Source organism: Oncorhynchus gorbuscha, linkage group LG19 (assembly GCF_021184085.1).
Source record: "Oncorhynchus gorbuscha isolate QuinsamMale2020 ecotype Even-year linkage group LG19, OgorEven_v1.0, whole genome shotgun sequence".
NCBI classification, from domain to species: Eukaryota; Metazoa; Chordata; class Actinopteri; order Salmoniformes; family Salmonidae; genus Oncorhynchus; species Oncorhynchus gorbuscha.
In genome coordinates, this window is record NC_060191.1 from 67,775,635 (window position 1) to 67,796,637 (window position 21,003).

The 21,003-nt window shown below is 44.3% G+C and overlaps 1 protein-coding gene across 1 annotated transcript in view; it reads left to right on the forward strand.

Annotated features, from left to right (window-relative positions):
* The window catches only part of LOC124006382 (cGMP-dependent 3',5'-cyclic phosphodiesterase-like), a 199,025-nt gene that overhangs the window by 140,472 nt on the left and 37,550 nt on the right, over nucleotides 1–21,003 (forward strand). The window contains exons 10-13 of the mRNA XM_046316372.1: nucleotides 6,536–6,610; nucleotides 6,776–6,817; nucleotides 6,951–7,019; nucleotides 18,237–18,367. Of these exons, the coding sequence (XP_046172328.1) occupies nucleotides 6,536–6,610; nucleotides 6,776–6,817; nucleotides 6,951–7,019; nucleotides 18,237–18,367 (317 nt within the window). The remainder of the gene's footprint in view (nucleotides 1–6,535; nucleotides 6,611–6,775; nucleotides 6,818–6,950; nucleotides 7,020–18,236; nucleotides 18,368–21,003) is intronic.

Consider the following 21,003-nt stretch of genomic DNA (forward strand, 5'->3'; position numbering starts at 1 on the left):
ATTACCACAACTATGGCTGTTCCATTACAACCATTACCACAACTATGACTGTTCCATTACCACAACTATGGCTGTTCCATTACCACAACTATGGCTGTTCCATTATCACAACTATGGCTGTTCCATTACCACAACTATGGCTGTTCCATTACAACCATTACCACAACTATGGCTGTTCCATTACCACAACTATGGCTGTTCCATTACCACAACTATGGCTGTTCCATTACCACAACTATGGCTGTTCCATTACCACAACTATGGCTGTTCCATTATCACAACTATGACTGTTCCATTATCACAACTATGGCTGTTCCATTACCACAACTATGGCTGTTCCATTACCACAACTATGGCTGTTCCATTATCACAACTATGGCTGTTCCATTATCACAACTATGGCTGTTCCATTATCACAACTATGGCTGTTCCATTATCACAACTATGGCTGTTCCATTATCACAACTATGGCTGTTCCATTACCACAACTATGGCTGTTCCATTATCACAACTATGGCTGTTCCATTACCACAACTATGCCTGTTCCATTATCACAACTATGCCTGTTCCATTATCACAACTATGGCTGTTCCATTACCACAACTATGGCTGTTCCATTATCACAACTATGGCTGTTCCATTATCACAACTATGGCTGTTCCATTACCACAACTATGGCTGTTCCACTATCACAACTATGGCTGTTCCATTACCACAACTATGGCTGTTCCATTATCACAACTATGGCTGTTCCATTACCACAACTATGGCTGTTCCATTACAACCATTACCACAACTATGGCTGTTCCATTACCACAACTATGGCTGTTCCATTACAACCATTACCACAACTATGGCTGTTCCATTACCACAACTATGGCTGTTCCATTACCACAACTATGGCTGTTCCATTACCACAACTATGGCTGTTCCATTATCACAACTATGGCTGTTCCATTATCACAACTATGGCTGTTCCATTACCACAACTATGGCTGTTCCATTACCACAACTATGGCTGTTCCATTATCACAACTATGGCTGTTCCATTATCACAACTATGGCTGTTCCATTACCACAACTATGGCTGTTCCATTATCACAACTATGGCTGTTCCATTACCACAACTATGGCTGTTCCATTACCACAACTATGGCTGTTCCATTACCACAACTATGGCTGTTCCATTACCACAACTATGGCTGTTCCATTATCACAACTATGGCTGTTTCATTATCACAACTATGGCTGTTCCATTATCACAACTATGGCTGTTCCATTATCACAACTATGGCTGTTCCATTACCACAACTATGGCTGTTCCATTACCACAACTATGGCTGTTCCATTATCACAACTATGGCTGTTCCATTACCACAACTATGGCTGTTCCATTACAACCATTACCACAACTATGGCTGTTCCATTACCACAACTATGGCTGTTCCATTACCACAACTATGGCTGTTCCATTACCACAACTATGGCTGTTCCATTACCACAACTATGGCTGTTCCATTATCACAACTATGACTGTTCCATTACCACAACTATGGCTGTTCCATTACCACAACTATGGCTGTTCCATTACCACAACTATGGCTGTTCCATTATCACAACTATGGCTGTTCCATTATCACAACTATGGCTGTTCCATTATCACAACTATGGCTGTTCCATTATCACAACTATGGCTGTTCCATTATCACAACTATGGCTGTTCCATTATCACAACTATGGCTGTTCCATTACCACAACTATGGCTGTTCCACTATAACCATTATCACAACTATGGCTGTTCCATTATCACAACTATGGCTGTTCCATTACCACAACTATGTCTGTTCCATTACCACAACTATGGCTGTTCCATTATCACAACTATGGCTGTTCCATTACCACAACTATGGCTGTTCCATTACCACAACTATGGCTGTTCCATTACCACAACTATGGCTGTTCCATTATCACAACTATGGCTGTTCCATTACCACAACTATGTCTGTTCCATTACCACAACTATGGCTGTTCCATTATCACAACTATGGCTGTTCCATTATCACAACTATGGCTGTTCCATTACCACAACTATGGCTGTTCCATTATCACAACTATGGCTGTTCCATTATCACAACTATGGCTGTTCCATTATCACAACTATGGCTGTTCCATTACCACAACTATGGCTGTTCCACTATAACCATTATCACAACTATGGCTGTTCCACTATAACCATTATCACAACTATGTCTGTTCCACTATAACCATTATCACAACTATGGCTGTTCCATTACCACAGATATGGCTGTTCCATTATCACAACTATGGCTGTTCCATTACCACAACTATGGCTGTTCCATTATCACAACTATGGCTGTTCCATTACCACAACTATGTCTGTTCCATTACCACAACTATGGCTGTTCCATTATCACAACTATGGCTGTTCCATTACCACAACTATGGCTGTTCCATTACCACAACTATGGCTGTTCCATTATCACAACTATGGCTGTTCCATTATCACAACTATGGCTGTTCCATTACCACAACTATGGCTGTTCCATTATCACAACTATGGCTGTTCCATTACCACAACTATGGCTGTTCCATTACCACAACTATGGCTGTTCCATTACCACAACTATGGCTGTTCCATTACCACAACTATGGCTGTTCCATTATCACAACTATGGCTGTTTCATTATCACAACTATGGCTGTTCCATTATCACAACTATGGCTGTTCCATTATCACAACTATGGCTGTTCCATTACCACAACTATGGCTGTTCCATTACCACAACTATGGCTGTTCCATTATCACAACTATGGCTGTTCCATTATCACAACTATGGCTGTTCCATTATCACAACTATGGCTGTTCCATTACCACAACTATGGCTGTTCCACTATAACCATTATCACAACTATGGCTGTTCCACTATAACCATTATCACAACTATGTCTGTTCCACTATAACCATTATCACAACTATGGCTGTTCCATTACCACAGATATGGCTGTTCCATTATCACAACTATGTCTGTTCCACTATAACCATTATCACAACTATGGCTGTTCCATTACCACAACTATGGCTGTTCCATTATCACAACTATGGCTGTTCCATTACCACAACTATGGCTGTTCCATTATCACAACTATGGCTGTTCCATTATCACAACTATGGCTGTTCCATTATCACAACTATGGCTGTTCCATTACCACAACTATGGCTGTTCCACTATAACCATTATCACAACTATGGCTGTTCCACTATAACCATTATCACAACTATGTCTGTTCCACTATAACCATTATCACAACTATGGCTGTTCCATTACCACAGCTATGGCTGTTCCATTATCACAACTATGGCTGTTCCATTACCACAACTATGGCTGTTCCATTATCACAACTATGGCTGTTCCATTATCACAACTATGGCTGTTCCATTATCACAACTATGGCTGTTCCACTATAACCATTATCACAACTATGGCTGTTCCACTACCACAACTATGGCTGTTCCATTATCACAACTATGGCTGTTCCATTATCACAACTATGGCTGTTCCATTATCACAACTATGGCTGTTCCATTACCACAACTATGGCTGTTCCATTATCACAACTATGACTGTTCCATTACAACCATTACCACAACTATGGCTGTTCCATTACCACAACTATGGCTGTTCCATTACCACAACTATGGCTGTTCCATTATCACAACTATGGCTGTTCCATTACAACCATTACCACAACTATGACTGTTCCATTACAACCATTACCACAACTATGGCTGTTCCATTACCACAACTATGGCTGTTCCATTACCACAACTATGTCTGTTCCATTATCACAACTATGGCTGTTCCATTATCACAACTATGTCTGATCCATTATCACAACTATGGCTGTTCCATTATCACAACTATGACTGTTCCACTATAACCATTATCACAACTATGGCTGTTCCATTATCACAACTATGGCTGTTCCATTACCACAACTATGGCTGTTCCATTATCACAACTATGTCTGTTCCACTATAACCATTATCACAACTATGGCTGTTCCATTACCACAACTATGGCTGTTCCATTATCACAACTAGGGGGATGTGATCAGTAGACAGAGAGAGATGTGATCAGTAGAGAGATGTGATCAGTAGACAGAGAGAGATGTGATCAGTAGAGATATGTGATCAGTAGAGAGATAGATGTAATCAGTAGAGTAAGAGAGATGTGATCAGTAGACAGAGAGAGATGTGATCAGTAGAGAGATGTGATCAGTAGACAGAGAGATATGTGATCAGTAGAGAGATGTGATCAGTAGAGTAGAGTTAGAGATGTGATCAGTAGAGTTAGAGATGTGATCAGTAGAGTTAGAGAGATGTGATCAGTAGAGTAGAGAGATGTTATCAGCAGAGAGAGAGATGTGATCAGTAGAGAGAGAGAGATGTGCTCAGTAGAGAGAGAGATGTGATCAGTAGAGTAAGAGAGATTTGATCAGTAGACAGAGAGAGATGTGATCAGTAGAGTTTGAGAGAGATGTGATCAGTAGAGTTTGAGAGAGATGTTACCAGCAGAGAGAGAGAGATGTGATCAGCAGAGAGAGAGATGTGATCAGTAGAGAGAGAGAGAAGTTATCAGCAGAGTTAGAGAGATGTGATCAGTAGAGAGAGATGTGATCAGTAGAGAGAGATGTGATCAGTAGAGAGAGATGTGATCAGTAGGTTCAGGGAGATGTGATCAGTAGAGAGAGAGATGTGATCAGCAGAGTTAGAGAGATGTGATCAGTAGAGAGAGATGTGATCAATAGAGAGAGATGTGATCAGTAGGTTCAGAGAGATGTGATCAGTAGAGAGAGAGAGATGTGATCAGTAGAGTTAGAGAGATGTGATCAGTAGAGAGAGAGAGAGATGTGATCAGCAGAGAGAGAGATGTGATCAGTAGAGAGAGAGATGTTATCAGCAGAGTTAGAGAGATGTGATCAGTAGAGAGAGATGTGATCAGTAGAGAGAGAGATGTGATCAGCAGAGTTAGAGAGATGTGATCAGTAGAGAGAGATGTGATCAATAGAGAGAGATGTGATCAGTAGAGAGAGAGATGTGATCAGTAGAGAGAGATGTGATCAGTAGAGAGAGATGTGATCAGTAGAGAGAGATGTGATCAGTAGAGAGAGATGTGATCAGTAGGTTCAGAGAGATGTGATCAGTAGAGAGAGAGATGTGATCAGCAGAGTTATAGAGATGTGATCAGTAGAGAGAGATGTGATCAATAGAGAGAGATGTGATCAGTAGGTTCAGAGAGATGTGATCAGTAGAGAGAGAGAGATGTGATCAGTAGAGAGAGATGTGATCAGTAGGTTCAGAGAGATGTGATCAGTAGAGAGAGAGATGTGATCAGTAGAGTTAGAGAGATGTGATCAGTAGAGAGAGAAATGTGATCAGTAGAGTTAGAGAGAGATGTGATCAGTAGATTTAGAGAGATGTGATCAGTAGAGTTAGAGAGATGTGCTCAGTAGAGTTAGAGAGATGTGATCAGCAGAGAGAGAGTTGTGATCAGCAGAGAGAGATATGTGATCAGTAGAGAGAGAGAGAGATGTGATCAGTAGAGTTAGAGAGATGTGATCAGTAGAGTAGAGAGATGTAATCAGTAGAGAGAGAGAGAGATGTGATCAGTAGAGTTAGAGATATGTGATCAGTAGAGAGAGAGAGAGATGTGATCAGTAAAGTAAGAGAGATGTGATCAGTAGAGCTAGAAAGATGTGATCAGTAGAGAGAGAGATGTGATCAGTAGAGTTAGAGAGATGTGATCAGTAGAGTTAGAGAGATGTGATCAGTAGAGAGGTGTAGAGAGAGAGATGTGATCAGTACAGAGCGAGAGATGTGATCAGTAGAGTTAGAGAGATGTGATCAGTAGACAGAGAGATGTGATCAGTAGAGTTAGAGAGATGTGATCAGTGGAGTTAGAGAGATGTGATCAGTAGAGAGATGTGATCAGCAGAGAGAGAGATGTGATCAGTAGAGAGAGAGGTGTGATCAGTAGAGTTAGAGAGATGTGATCAGTAGAAAGAGATATGTGATCAGTAGAGAGATGTGATCAGTAGAGAGATTTTTTTATATATTTTTTTTATTTTTTTTTAGATGTGATCAGTAGAGAGAGAGAGATGTGATCAGTAGAGTTAGAGAGATGTGATCAGTAGAGTTAGAGAGATGTGATCAGTAGAGAGAGAGAGATGTGATCAGTAGAGTTAGAGAGATGTGATTAGTAGAGAGAGAGAGATGTGATCAGCAGAGTTAGAGAGAAGTGATCAGTAGAGAGAGAGGTGTGATCAGTAGAGTGGACCTTGGCAGGCTTGGATGGGCTGATTGATTTCTGATTAAGAGACGCTGTCTCTACTTTGATGGACTGATATAATGAAATAATGATGCATTGATGAGGTAATGTGTGTTTATTATTCGTCATGCATTGATGAGGTAATGTGAGTTTATTATTCATCATGTACTGGCTGTTTTGTCTCAGTTGCAGCAGCAGACCCAGTCTCAGTGCTGCTGTCTCCTACTGGTGTCTGAGGACAACCACCAGCTCTTCTGTCAGGTATGTCCTTCGTAAAAGATGGGATTCCTCCCTGCTAAAATAAAGATTCAATGAATAAATAAATAAAATAATGTCTGTTTTAATGCCACGGCAGTCTGATAACAGGGTATTCCTCCGTTAGAACGGTCCCTAAGGAATCTAACGTCTGACCTCTATCCTCCTCAGGTGGTTGGAGACAAAGTTCTAGAGGAGGAGATCAGCTTCCCTGTGAGTGATGACCCCTAACTCCTGACTAATGACCCATGTTACTGTCCCTAAACATTTCATTAAAACTAGACTTTGACATGGGGAAATGATGAGGCAAGAGGCTAAAAGTGATCATGTATACCTCTTCTTCTAGCTGATGTTCGGGCGCTTTGGGCAGGTAGTGGAGAAGAAGAGATCCATCACTCTTCAGGATGTCACGGAGGTGAGTGACCTTGATCCTAGACCGTGAAAAGCATTTTGCCATGTAGATCAATGTGGAAGCAGTCCAGCCAGACACTCACTCACTCACTCACTCACTCACTCACTCACTCACTCACTCACTCACTCACTCACTCACTCACTGACTCACTCACTCACTGACTCACTCACTCACTCACTGACTGACTCACTGACTCACTCACTGACTCACTCACTCACTGACTCACTCACTCACTCACTCACTCACTGACTCACTGACTGACTGACTCACTCACTGACTGACTGAGTTTCTCAGTTGCAAAAGCAGCAAGGACTTTTCACAAACTGCATTCAGCAAACGACAGAATTGTGAGAGCGAGCTATGTACTTTCCCACAAATTGCTAAATATTGCAAGCCATTCGCTGAGGGTGAATTCATTAAAGAATGTTAAATTGACTCTGCAGCAATACTTTTCCCCGACAAGAAAGAGTTGTTTGAAAATGTTTACCTGTCAAGATGAACACTGGTAAAGGATTGCACCTGTTTCTCCTTGGCCCTGAATGAGAGCAGAGATGAACACTGACACGGTGTGTTGAGGACATCGTAAGGTAAAGGATTTCACCTGTTTCTCCTTGGCCCTGAATGAGAGCAGAGATGAACACTGACACGGTGTGTTGAGGACATCGTAAGGTAAAGGATTTCACCTGTTTCTCCTTGGCCCTGAATGAGAGCAGAGATGAACACTGACACGGTGTGTTGAGGACATCGTAAGGTAAAGGATTGCACCTGTTTCTCATTGGCCCTGACTGAGAGCAGAGATGAACACTGACACGGTGTGTTGAGGACATCGTAAGGTAAAGGATTTCACCTGTTTCTCATTGGCCCTGACTGAGAGCAGAGATGAACACTGACACGGTGTGTTGAGGACATCGTAAGGTAAAGGATTTCACCTGTTTCTCATTGGCCCTGAATGAGAGCAGAGATGAACACTGACACGGTGTGTTGAGGACATCGTAAGGTAAAGGATTGCACCTGTTTCTCCTTGGCCCTGAATGAGAGCAGAGATGAACACTGACACGGTGTGTTGAGGACATCGTAAGGTAAAGGATTTCACCTGTTTCTCATTGGCCCTGAATGAGAGCAGAGATGAACACTGACACGGTGTGTTGAGGACATCGTAAGGTAAAGGATTTCACCTGTTTCTCATTGGCCCTGAATGAGAGCAGAGATGAACACTGACACGGTGTGTTGAGGACATCGTAAGGTAAAGGATTTCACCTGTTTCTCATTGGCCCTGAATGAGAGCAGAGATGAACACTGACACGGTGTGTTGAGGACATCGTAAGGTAAAGGATTTCACCTGTTTCTCATTGGCCCTGAATGAGAGCAGAGATGAACACTGACACGGCGTGTTGAGGACATCGTAAGGTAAAGGATTTCACCTGTTTCTCCTTGGCCCTGAATGAGAGCAGAGATGAACACTGACACGGTGTGTTGAGGACATCGTAAGGTAAAGGATTTCACCTGTTTCTCCTTGGCCCTGAATGAGAGCAGAGATGAACACTGACACAGCGTGTTGAGGACATCGTAAGGTAAAGGATTTCACCTGTTTCTCATTGGCCCTGAATGAGAGCAGAGATGAACACTGACACGGCACAGTTGTTGATATTCTTACGAGGTCAAATCCCCAGACCTTGAAATGACAGAGGAGCTTCAGTGCAGTCAATGAAGAGCACAACCACAGGGACATGTTTATTGGAGGGGGTTAATAAGTGTGTGGCAAAGCTGGGACTGGGTTTTGAAAAGTTATCCAGTGTGACCACTGATGGTCCCCAAACTTGACAGGAGAAAACATTGGCCTTTTGAAATGCAAACAAGATCAAGTAGCTGAGCTGAACTCAGATCTGAAAAATATTTTCCTGCATTGCATTATTCATCAGGAGGTGCTCTGGAAATGTGTTCTGGAAATGGATACATCCACTAAAGTGGTAAACTTCATAAGAGCAAAATGTTTAAACCACAGACAGCTTGTCTCACTGTTGGACGAGACACAGTCGGGTCATGTAGATCTCCCCTACCAGAACAAAAGTGAGATGGCTGAGTTTGTGGAAGGTGCTTAATAAAAGGGTGTGGGACCTGAAGTCGGAGATTAGATGTAAATTAGATGTAAACCTCATATCTGAGGCTGTTATATGAACATAATGTGGCCGCACCGTCTCCCATGAGCCCCACAAAATTGCACCAAATGGACCAGTTCGTAGCTGGATTCTTCACCGATCGTTTACACCTTCTCCGGAACATAAACGTTGTTCGGACCTCAAGTTCTGTGAGGTGGAAGAAATTCCTTTGTTCTCTCTATGAAAATTCACTCTGTCTCTATACTGTGGCCATGAGGAGATCATCTCCTCCAGGAATTTATGACCTCTCTCTGACCACAGCAGCCTGTGTGTAGGAGACAGGGAGAGGGTGATGGGGCTTTGCTGTACCCAAAGAGGGCAACGTCATGACACCAGCTGGAGAAGTATAGATCACTGCTGCGTACTTTGAACGGTGAGTTTTCTCAACGTTTTGAGGATTTCAAAGTGTTGGAAAAATGACATGCTGTTGGTTTCCTCTCCTTTCATCTTCAATATGGACAACGCTTCTACTGACCTGCAACTTGAGCTTATCGATCTTCAGTCTGGTGCAGTGATTGTAGAACTATTCAAAACAACGTCACTGACGAGGTTCTATGCATCTCTAGATGAACAAAACATTCCGAAGATTAGCAGTCATGCTCAGAAGATGTTTGTACAGTTTGGGTCAAACTGTGTACTGTATGTGAACAGACATTTTCAGTGATGAAATATAACAAGTCAAGTCACCGATCATCTCTTACTGACTCTCACCTCTAAGCAATCCTGCTCACAGCGACATCAGAAACTATTTCTGACTTTACTGCTCTAGCCAATGCCCATCAGAGACTTCACTCCTCACACTGATTGAGTAGTTTAAATGTAATGTTGATCTCTCTAACTTTCTTGTATTTATGTACAACCCGTTAACAAGACTTCTGTCTGTGGTGTTGAATGATTAGTGTACTTTTCCCTCCATGTAGTTCATTGTTTCATAATGAAAATACCTCCAAAAAGGAGAACACGGATGTGGTTTATTTCTGTGCATGTTAAAAAAGTCAAATAAGTAGCCTATCTGGACGTGATTTACAGTAGATATATCTGTCAACACAGTCATATGATGTGTAATCCTCTAATATGATTCTGGACCGCGATGGCAAGAAAAATATTCTAATGTGGCCCTCCATGGAAATAATTGCCCAGGCCTGCTTTAGATGGTGGTGTAGATGAGGCTGGGTCTAGTTATGCTAGATATGGTGGTGTAGATGAGGCTGGGTCTAGTCAGATTATGGATGGTGGTGTAGATGAGGCTGGGTCTAGTCAGGTTATGGATGGTGGTGTAGATGAGGCTGGGTCTAGTCAGGTTATGGATGGTGGTGTAGATGAGGCTGGGTCTAGTCAGGTTATGGATGGTGGTGTAGATGAGGCTGGGTCTAGTCTAGATGAGGCTGGGTCTAGTCAGGTTATGGATGGTGGTGTAGATGAGGCTGGGTCTAGTTATCAGTGTTATAGTCAGATGGATGGTGGTGTAGATGAGGCTGGGTCTAGTCAGGTTATAGATGGTGGTGTAGATGAGGCTGGGTCTAGTCAGGTTATGGATGGTGGTGTAGATGAGGCTGGGTCTAGTCAGGTTATGGATGGTGGTGTAGATGAGGCTGGGTCTAATCAGGTTATGGATGATGGTGTAGATGAGGCTGGGTCTAGTCAGTTTATAGATGGTGGTGTAGATGAGGCTGGGTCTAGTCAGGTTATAGATGGTGGTGTAGATGAGGCTGGGTCTAGTCAGGTTATAGATGGTGGTGTAGATGAGGCTGGGTCTAGTCAGGTTATAGGTGGTGGTGTAGATGAGGCTGGGTCTAGTCAGGTTATAGATGGTGGTGTAGATGAGGCTGGGTCTAGTCAGGTTATATATGGTGGTGTAGATAAGGCTGGGTCTAGTCAGGTTATAGATGGTGGTGTAGATGAGGCTGGGTCTAGTCAGGTTATAGATGATGGTGTAGATGAGGCTGGGTCTAGTCAGGTTATAGGTGGTGGTGTAGATGAGGCTGGGTCTAGTCAGGTTATAGGTGGTGGTGTAGATGAGGCTGGGTCTAGTCAGGTTATAGATGGTGGTGTAGATGAGGCTGGGTCTAGTCAGGTCATGGATGGTGGTGTAGATGAGGCTGGGTCTAGTCAGGTCATGGATGGTGGTGTAGATGAGGCTGGGATGAGGAGAGTATAGTGGGAGACTTGGGGGGAGGAGGGTGTCATGCAGAAGAGGATAAAGGGGAAGAAGAAAGGATGTGGGAGGGGAGAGGCTGGTGTGGTCAAAGGCACCAAGGAACCTTTGCCTGGTGCTGGGGGGGAAGGGGGACTAGAGAGAAAGGGCAGGTGGTCAGGATAGGAGATGGAGATGAGGAGGAAGAAGGTGAGTCTGAGGACGGTGACGAGGTGTTCTTTTCAGACTCCTCCTCAATGGGTCCAGAGCTGACAGGCAGTCAGGCAGAGGGGTAAAAGTACACGGTGAGGGAACAGTCAAGGTTCCTGAATGAAACAATAGGGGGAAAAGGTTAAATATGAAGCCTTTTTTTTGCAATACGGAAAAGTTTCTAAGATCAGTACAACACGCTAGGAAAAATGAGGGGCATGGCGTCCTCTCACCCAGGAAATGGTTTAGGTTGAGGAAGTGAGTCACAACAGTGTGTAAAAGGTCAACCTTCAGACACTGTTTAGATGAATATTTATTTTCTGGCACTGGGACTTTTTGAGCTTTGCTATTGGTCTCTTTCTTTGCTGGCTTTTTCTCCCACTTCTTATGGAGACTCTTCAGGTAGGCTCGCTTAACTTCTTATGGGCATGACGGTAGCGTCCCACCTGGCCAACATCCGGTGAAATTGCAGAGCGCGAAAACCAAACTACAGAATTATAAATATTTAACTTTTGTTAAATCACAAGTGTAATACTATCAAAATAAAGCTTATCTTCTTGTTGATCCAGCCGCTGTGTCAGATTTTAAAAAGGCTTTACGGCGAAAGCCCACCATGCGATTATCTGAGGACAGCGCCCCGTGTACAAAAGCATGAAAAACATATTTCAACCAGGCAGGTGCGCCAAAAATGTCAGAAATAGTGATATAATAAATGCCTTACCTTTGATGATCTTCTTCTGATGGCACTCCAAAAGGTCCCAGTTACATCACAAATGGTCCTTTTGTTCGATAATGTCCTTCTTTATATCCATTAAAACTCAGTTTAGTTGGCGCGCTTCAGTCAATAATCCACCCAGTTTCCCTCCATCAAAATGCATACAAAATGAATCCCAAACGTTACTAATAAACTTTTCCAAACAAGTCAAACAACGTTTATAATCAAACCTTAGGTACCCTAATACGCAAATAAATTATCAAATTTAAGATGGAGAATCGTTATTGAAAAACACCAAAGAACGCGCTCTTTTCCACGCGCTTGGAAACACGACAGTCAAAATGGGAGCCACCGAGAAAAACTACAATTTCTGGCTCATTTTTCCAAAAACCAGCATGAAACTCTTTCTAAAGACTGTTGACATCTAGTGGAAGCCCTAGGAACAGCAATCTGAGAGGATTTCGCCTTATAATAAAAGTGACAGCCATTAAAACAGTGGTTGGCGGATTTTTTGGGGGGGATGGTTTGTCCTCTGGGTTTCGTCTGCCATATCAGTTCTGTTATACTCACAGACATAATTTTAACTACTCTAGGGTAGGGGGCAGCATTGGGAATTTTGGATGAAAAGCGTGCCCAAATTAAACTGCCTGCTACTCTGCCATAAAAGCTAGAATATGCATATAATTAGTCGATTTGGATAGACAACACTGAAGTTTCTAAAACTGTTTGAATGATGTCTGTGAGTATAACAGAACTCATATGGCAGGCGAAAACCTGAGAAAAAAATCCAACCGGGAAGTGGGAAATCTGAGGTTTGAGGTTGATTGACTCTTGCCCTATCGAATACACAGTGTCTATGGGGTCATGTTGCACTTCCTAAGGCTTCCACTAGATGTCAACAGTCTTTAGAAACGTGTTTGAGGCTTCTACTGTAAAGGAGGGACTCATAAGGGCTTTTTGAGTCAGTGGTCTGGCAGAGAGCCACTGGCTCGTGACGCTCGTTCACGTGAGAGGTAGCTCTCGTTCCATTGCTTTTCTGCAGACAAAGGAGTTCTCCGGTCGGAACATTATTGAAGATTTATGTTAAAAACATCCTAAAGATTGATTCTATACTTCGCTTGACTTGTTTCTACGGACTGTAACGGAACTTTTTGACATTTCGTCTGCTCCTAGTGAACGCGCTTTGTGACTTTGGATTTGTTTACAAAACACTCACAAATGATGAACATTATCGAACAAAAATATTTATTGTGGAACTGGGATTCCTGGGAGTGTATTCTGATGAAGATCATCAATGGTAAGTGAATATTTAGAATGATGACATAAATGATGAACATTATCGAACAAAAATATTTATTGTGGAACTGGGATTCCTGGGAGTGTATTCTGATGAAGATCATCAATGGTAAGTGAATATTTAAAATGATGACATAAGTGATGAACATTATCGAACAAAAATATTTATTGTGGAACTGGGATTCCTGGGAGTGTATTCTGATGAAGATCATCAATGGTAAGTGAATATTTAGAATGCTATTTCTGACTAATGTCTTGATTACGGCTTGATTTGCCGTACTCACAAAATTGCATGGTTTGCTTTTTCCGTAAAGTTTCTTTTAAATCTGACACAGCGGTTGCATTAAGGAGAAGTATATTTTTAATTCTGGGAATAACACTTGTATTGTTTATCAATGTTTATTATGAGTATTTCTGTAAATTGATGTGGCTCTCTGCAAAATCACCGGATGTTTTGGAACTACTGAACATAACGCGCCAATGTAAACTCAGATTTTTGGATATAAATATGAACTTTACCGAACAAAACATACATGTCTTGTGTAACATGATGTCCTGTGAGTGTCAGCTGATGAAGATCATCAAAGGTTAGTGATGAATTTTATCTATATTTCTGCTTTTTGTGACTCCTCTCTTTGCTGGAAAATGGCTGTTTTTCTGTGACTTGGCTCTGACCTAGCATAATCGTTTGGTTTGCTTTCGTTGTAAAGCCTTTTTGAAATCGGACACTGTGGCTGGATTTACAACAAGTGTATCTTTAAAATGGTGTATGTTTGAGGAATTTTAATTATGGGATTTCTGTTGTTTTGAATTTGACGCCCTGCACTTTCACTGGCTGTTGACAAGTGGGACGCTACCCTAGAGAGGTTAACAGTTTTAGAAACTTTAGAGTGTTTTCTATCCAAATCGACCAATTATATGCATATCCTAGCTTCTGGGCCTGAGTAACAGGCAGTTTACTACCCAAGAGAGGTTAATATAAATGGCGCCAGAGATACGGGAAAAGAGAAATCTGTTGGATGAGTACATGAAACAAAACAAACTACAAGTATTGTTTCTGCAGGAGACGCATAGTGATAAGGTGAATGAAGTCGATTGGGGGCTCTGGTGGAAAGGGGGAAAGTGTGCTGAGCCATGGAGCAAATGTTAGTGCAGGGGTGGCAGTCTTTTTTGCACTGAGTCTGACGGTTAAAATGTGCCCCTCAAAAGGGGAGGCTAGGGGACTAGATTGCTTGTAGTAAAAGCAGAAGTGAACAACAGGGGTTTTATGTATGCACCTAACACAGGGGGAGAGAGAGGGGGCTTTTGTTTGGCTGTCTTAGACAGGAACTCTCACAGGTAGAACCTGAGGAGACGCTGGTGGTCAGCAGGGATTGGAACTGTACGATGGATTTTATGAAAGACAGAAATGGGGAGGAGCCTCAAGTCGATTGGGGGTGTTAAAGGACATCAATCAGTTTGACCAAGTGGATGTTTGGAGAACTAAACATTCCAACACAAGACAGTATACATGGGTGAAGGTCTTTGGGTTTAGGGTGCCTGCAGCAATAGGCTGTTGGGCGCTACCATTCTCCCAGTGGGTTTTTAGGAGCACCACATAACCATGGCTCAGCTGTCTATTTCACCAGGGCCTCAGCAGGCATCCTATTAGAAGTTTAATGTAAAGATCTTACAAGATGCCACTTTTGCTCAGGTTTCCAGACTTTTTGGGAAAGTTGGGGGCAGAAAAGAGAGGAGTATTATTTTCTGAGTTAATACTGGCATGTGGGAAAAGTGAAAATGTGTTTTTTCTGTCAACAGTACACAGCTCTCTCATCCTCAGAGGCTAGGAGAGCATTGGGGGAACTCTAGCGTAGTATCAGTGAGGTGGAGGTAGAGGTAGAGCTGAATTACATAGGGACCTGGGCAGTTTTTCCAGGTTAAAGCAAAGGGAGCACTTGTAAGAGCCAGTTTCTTCATGCTCAAGGAGATGGATGCTCCCAGCTCCTTCTTCTTTGGTCTGGAAAGACAGAACGGTGAAGCCAAGGGTATGCATTGTCTACAGTTGTCTGATGGGCGGGTGACCTCTGTGATGGGGGAGATGCGGACTGTGGAGATTTATACTGAGTTGTATAGGGAAGAACTGTATGATCCTATGTGTGCTGAGGTTTTATTTGCAGAACTCCCTAAGCTCTCTCTGGCACAGAGGGATGAAATGGACAGTCCTCTGTTGTCCCATGAACTGGCATAGGCCGGAACCCAGATGTCCCCCAGCCATGCACCGGGGGTCGATGGACCCAGAGTGGAGTTTAATAAAAACAATTCTGGGGAATAATAATTGGACTGGACTTATTTTGCGTGCTGCGTGAATGCGTTAGGCCAGGAGAGTTGCCGATGAGCTGTCGTCGGGCGGCTCTGACTCGATCCCAAAAAGTGGTACTTGTGTGAACTTAAGAACTGGAGGCCTGTGGCATTGGTCTGTGTGGACTACAAGCTATTTGCCAAGGTCCTCGCTAACATACTGAAGTCCCATCTGGACTCTATTGTACACAAGGACCAGACGTATTGTGTACCGGGATGCTCAATCATGACATGTTGGAGAGTGTCTAATGTGAACTTTAGACTGGTCTCTTTAGACCAAGAGAAGACTTGTGATAGAGTGGACCATGAGTATCTGTCTAATGCAATTCATGTCTCTTTTGGAATGTCTGTGTGAGAGGTTGGGGGTGGAGTTTACTGTTGGGATGTTTGTGTGAGAGGTTGGGGGTGGAGTTTACTGTTGGGATGTCTGTGTGAGAGGTTGGGGGTGGAGTTTACTGTTGGGATGTCTGTAATGGTGTACTAGGAAAAGGCCAAATTTGTGTTGTTGAATTTTCTGTTTGCTCAGGCAAAGTTGGCTATTTAGCTAACAAGGAGGAGCAGGGTCAAAGGTGGAGGGATAACAGACCCTTTACTATTATCTAATGCGATGGTCTCTGCACCTTATAGTGGCTTGCAAAGGTATTCACCCCCTTGGCATTTTCCCCATTTTGTTTACCTTACAACCTGTAATTAAAATTGATTTGTGGGGGGGGGGGTTGTATAATTTGATTTACACAACATTTACAACAACACTTTGAGATGCAAAATATTTTTTATAGTGAAACAAATAAGATATCAGACAAAAACAGAAAACTTGAGGATAACTGTCCCCCCCCCAAGTCAATACTTTGTAGAGCCACCTTTTGCAGCAATTACAGCTGCAAGTCTCTTGGGGTATGTCTCTATAAGCTTGGCACATGTAGCCACTGGGATTGTTGCCCATTCTTCAAGGCATCACTGCTCCAGCTCCTTCAAGTTGGATGGGTTCCGCTGATGTACAACAATCTTTAAGTCATACAACAGATTCTCAATTGGATTGAGGTCAGGGCTTTGACTAGGCCATCCCAAGACATTTAAATGTTTCCCCATAAAGCACTCAAGTGTCACTTTAGCACACCAACATGCTTCATTGTGGGGATGGTATTCTCGGGGTGATGATGAGCGAACACCAGACACTTTTACTTATTGTTCTTTCTGGCCACTCTTCCGTAAAGCCCAGCTCTGTGGCGCGTACGGCTTAAAGTGGTCCTGTGGACAGATACTCCAATCTCCGCTGTGGAGCTTTGCAGCTCCTTCAGGGTTATCTTTGGTCTCTTTGTTGCCTCTCTGATTAATGCCCTCCTTGCCTGGTCTGTGAATTTTGGTAGGCGGCCCTCTCTTGGCAGGTTTGTTAGGGTGCCATATTCTTTCATTTTTTAATAATGGATTTAATGGTGCTCCGTGGGATGTTCAAATTTTGGGATATTTTTTTATAACCCAACCCTGATCTGTACTTCTCCACAACTTTGTCCCTGACCTGTTTGGAGACCTCCTTGATCTGCATGATGCCACTTGCTTGGTGGTGCCTCTTGTTTAGTGGTGTTGCAGACTCTGGGGCCTTTCAGAACAGGTGTATATATACTGAGATCATGTGACAGATCATGTGACACTTATATTGCACACAGGTGGACTTTATTTAACTAATGATGTGACTTCTGAAGGTAATTGGTTGCACCAGATCTCATTCAGGGGCTTCATAGCAAAGGGAGTGAATACATATACACACACCACTTATCTGTTGTTTTGTTTTTTTGGGGGGGGGGGGGGGTTTGGGGGTTTTAAACGAGTTATTTTTCTAATTTCACTTCACCAATTTGGACTATTTTGTGTATGTCCATTACATGAAATCCAAATAAAAATCCATTCAAATTACAAGTGCAACAAGATAGGAAAAACGCCAAGGGGGATGAATACTTTCGCAAGGCACTGTAGGTTGGAATTTAAGTTCTATAAATTTATAACAAGTGTGTAGATGTAGGTTGGAATGTCTGTACAGCTTGGAAGAGTTCTATAAGATGGGTTATAACTGTGGAAGAAGTGTGTAGATGTTTCAGGAGATATGGAATGTTTGGGGGGGATGTCTGTACAGCTGTGGAAGATGGGTTGGATGTACAGCTGTGGAAGATGGGTTGGATGTACAGCTGTGGAAGTGGTGAGGTTTTGGTTATTGTGATGTGTGGTTTGTTTTGTATCAGGGGTAAAGGGCAAGGTGAGTAGGCAGTACAGGGGATATTTGTTTTTTTAAAATTGGGGTTTTAATGAAATGAGGATGTATCATTAAAGAAAACCTAAAAATATCTCTCTCATCCTCTCCCTGTCTCTCCCTCTAGGAGGAGTGTAGGCAGCTGTCCAGTATGCTGGACAGTGAGGTGTCCTCTCTGCTGTGTGTCCCTGTGGTTAGCAGAGCCACTGGCCAGGTGGTTGCACTAGCCTGCGCCTTCAACAAGCAGGGAGGGCAACGGTGAGACACGCGCACACACACACACACACACACGCACACACACACACACACACACACACACACACACACACACACACACACACACACACACACACACACACACACACACACACACACACACACACACACACACACACACACACACACACACACACACACACACACACACACACAGTGAGGAGAATGCATTCTAATAGACCTCTGGGTTCAAGAGATAACATAACAGCTCCAGTGGCAGAGGACCAATGAGAGGTCGGCACCCTTAGGTGCATGTGTGTACCAGATGATGCCCCATTAATCAATATGTTTGAGTGTTTCTCCACAGCCCCTACAACAGGAGTTTCAAACCTGCCCTGGATACACACTGCCAACACACACGTACGCCAAGCCAACACGCCAACTGGCCAACTCAGCAGACACACAGAAATTCTCAAGGGGCTCACACACACACACACACACACACACACACACACACACACACACACACACACACACACACACACACACACACACACACACACACACACACACACACACACACACACACACACACACACACACACACACACACACACACACACACACACAGAGTGTGACAGAGAGGGAGGTGAAGTATTGCTAAGGACAGCAGTAATCCCAGTAAGCTCTCTGCTGACGTTTTGGCTCTAGACTCTGAAAACATTTATCTTCCTCCTTCTGTCATATTTCTTCTCTCTCACTTCCTCCTCATCTGCTTTTCCCTTCCTCTGTTCCTGCCTCTTCCTGCCTCTTCCTGTCTGTTCCTGTCTGTTCCTGTCTGTTCCTGCCTCTTCCGTCTGTTCCTGCCTCTTCCCGTCTGTTCCTGCCTCTTCCTGTCTGTTCCTGCCTCTTCCTGTCTGTTCCTGCCTCTTCCTGTCTGTTCCTGTCTGTTCCTGCCTCTTCCTGTCTGTTCCTGCCTCTTCCTGTCTGTTCCTGTCTGTTCCTGTCTGTTCCTGCCTCTTCCCGTCTGTTCCTGCCTCTTCCCGTCTGTTCCTGCCTCTTCCTGTCTGTTCCTGCCTCTTCCTGTCTGTTCCTGCCTCTTCCTGTCTGTTCCTGTCTGTTCCTGCCTCTTCCTGTCTGTTCCTGCCTCTTCCTGTCCGTTCCCGCCTCTTCCTGTCCGTTCCCACCTCTTCCTGTCCGTTCCCACCTCTTCCTGTCCGTTCCCGCCTCTTCCTGTCTGTTCCCACCTCTTCCTGTCCGTTCCCGCCTCTTCCTGTCCGTTCCCACCTCTTCCCGTCCGTTCCTGCCTCTTCCCGCCTCTTCCCGTCTGTTCCTGCCTCTTCCTGTCTTTTCCTGCCTCTTCCCGTCTGTTCCTGCCTCTTCCTGCCTCTTCCTGTCTGTTCCTGCCTCTTCCTGTCTGTTCCTGCCTCTTCCTGTCTGTTCCTGCCTCTTCCTGTCTGTTCCTGCCTCTTCCCGTCTGTTCCTGTCTGTTCCTGTCTGTTCCTGCCTCTTCCCGTCTGTTCCTGCCTCTTCCTGTCTGTTCCTGTCTGTTCCTGCCTCTTCCTGTCTGTTCCTGTCTGTTCCTGCATCTTCCTGTCTGTTCCTGTCTGTTCCTGCCTCTTCCTGTCCGTTCCTGCCTCTTCCCGTCCGTTCCTGCCTCTTCCCGTCCGTTCCTGCCTCTTCCCGTCCGTTCCTGCCTCTTCCCGTCCGTTCCTGCCTCTTCCCGCCTCTTCCCGTCTGTTCCTGCCTCTTCCTGTCTTTTCCTGCCTCTTCCCGTCTGTTCCTGCCTCTTCCTGCCTCTTCCTGTCTGTTCCTGCCTCTTCCTGTCTGTTCCTGCCTCTTCCTGTCTGTTCCTGCCTCTTCCTGTCTGTTCCTGCCTCTTCCCGTCTGTTCCTGTCTGTTCCTGTCTGTTCCTGCCTCTTCCCGTCTGTTCCTGCCTCTTCCTGTCTGTTCCTGTCTGTTCCTGCCTCTTCCTGTCTGTTCCTGTCTGTTCCTGCATCTTCCTGTCTGTTCCTGTCTGTTCCTGCCTCTTCCTGTCTGTTCCTGCCTCTTCCTGTCTGTTCCTGCCTCTTCCTGTCTGTTCCTGCCTCTTCCCGTCTGTTCCTGTCTGTTCCTGTCTGTTCCTGCCTCTTCCCGTCTGTTCCTGCCTCTTCCTGTCTGTTCCTGTCTGTTCCTGCCTCTTCCTGTCTGTTCCTGCCTCTTCCTGTCTGTTCCTGCCTCTTCCCGTCTGTTCCTGCCTCTTCCTGTCTGTTCCTGTCTGTTCCTGCCTCTTCCGTCCTGTTCCTGCCTCTTCCTGTCTGTTCCTGCCTCTTCCTGTCTGTTCCTGCCTCTTCCTGTCTGTTCCTGCCTCTTCCTGTCTGTTCCTGCCTCTTCCTGTCTGTTCCTGTCTGTTCCTGCCTCTTCCCGTCTGTTCCTGCCTCTTCCTGTCCGTTCCTGCCTCTTCCCGTCTGTTCCTGCCTCTTCCCGTCGTTCCTGCCTCTTCCCGTCCGTTCCTGCCTCTTCCCGTCTGTTCCTGCCTCTTCCCGTCTGTTCCTGCCTCTTCCCGCCTCTTCCTGTCCGTTCCCGCCTCTTCCTGTCTGTTCCTGCCTCTTCCTGTCCGTTCCTGTCTCTTCCTGCCTCTTCCTGTCCGTTCCTGCCTCTTCCTGTCTGTTCCTGCCTCTTCCTGTCTGTTCCTGCCT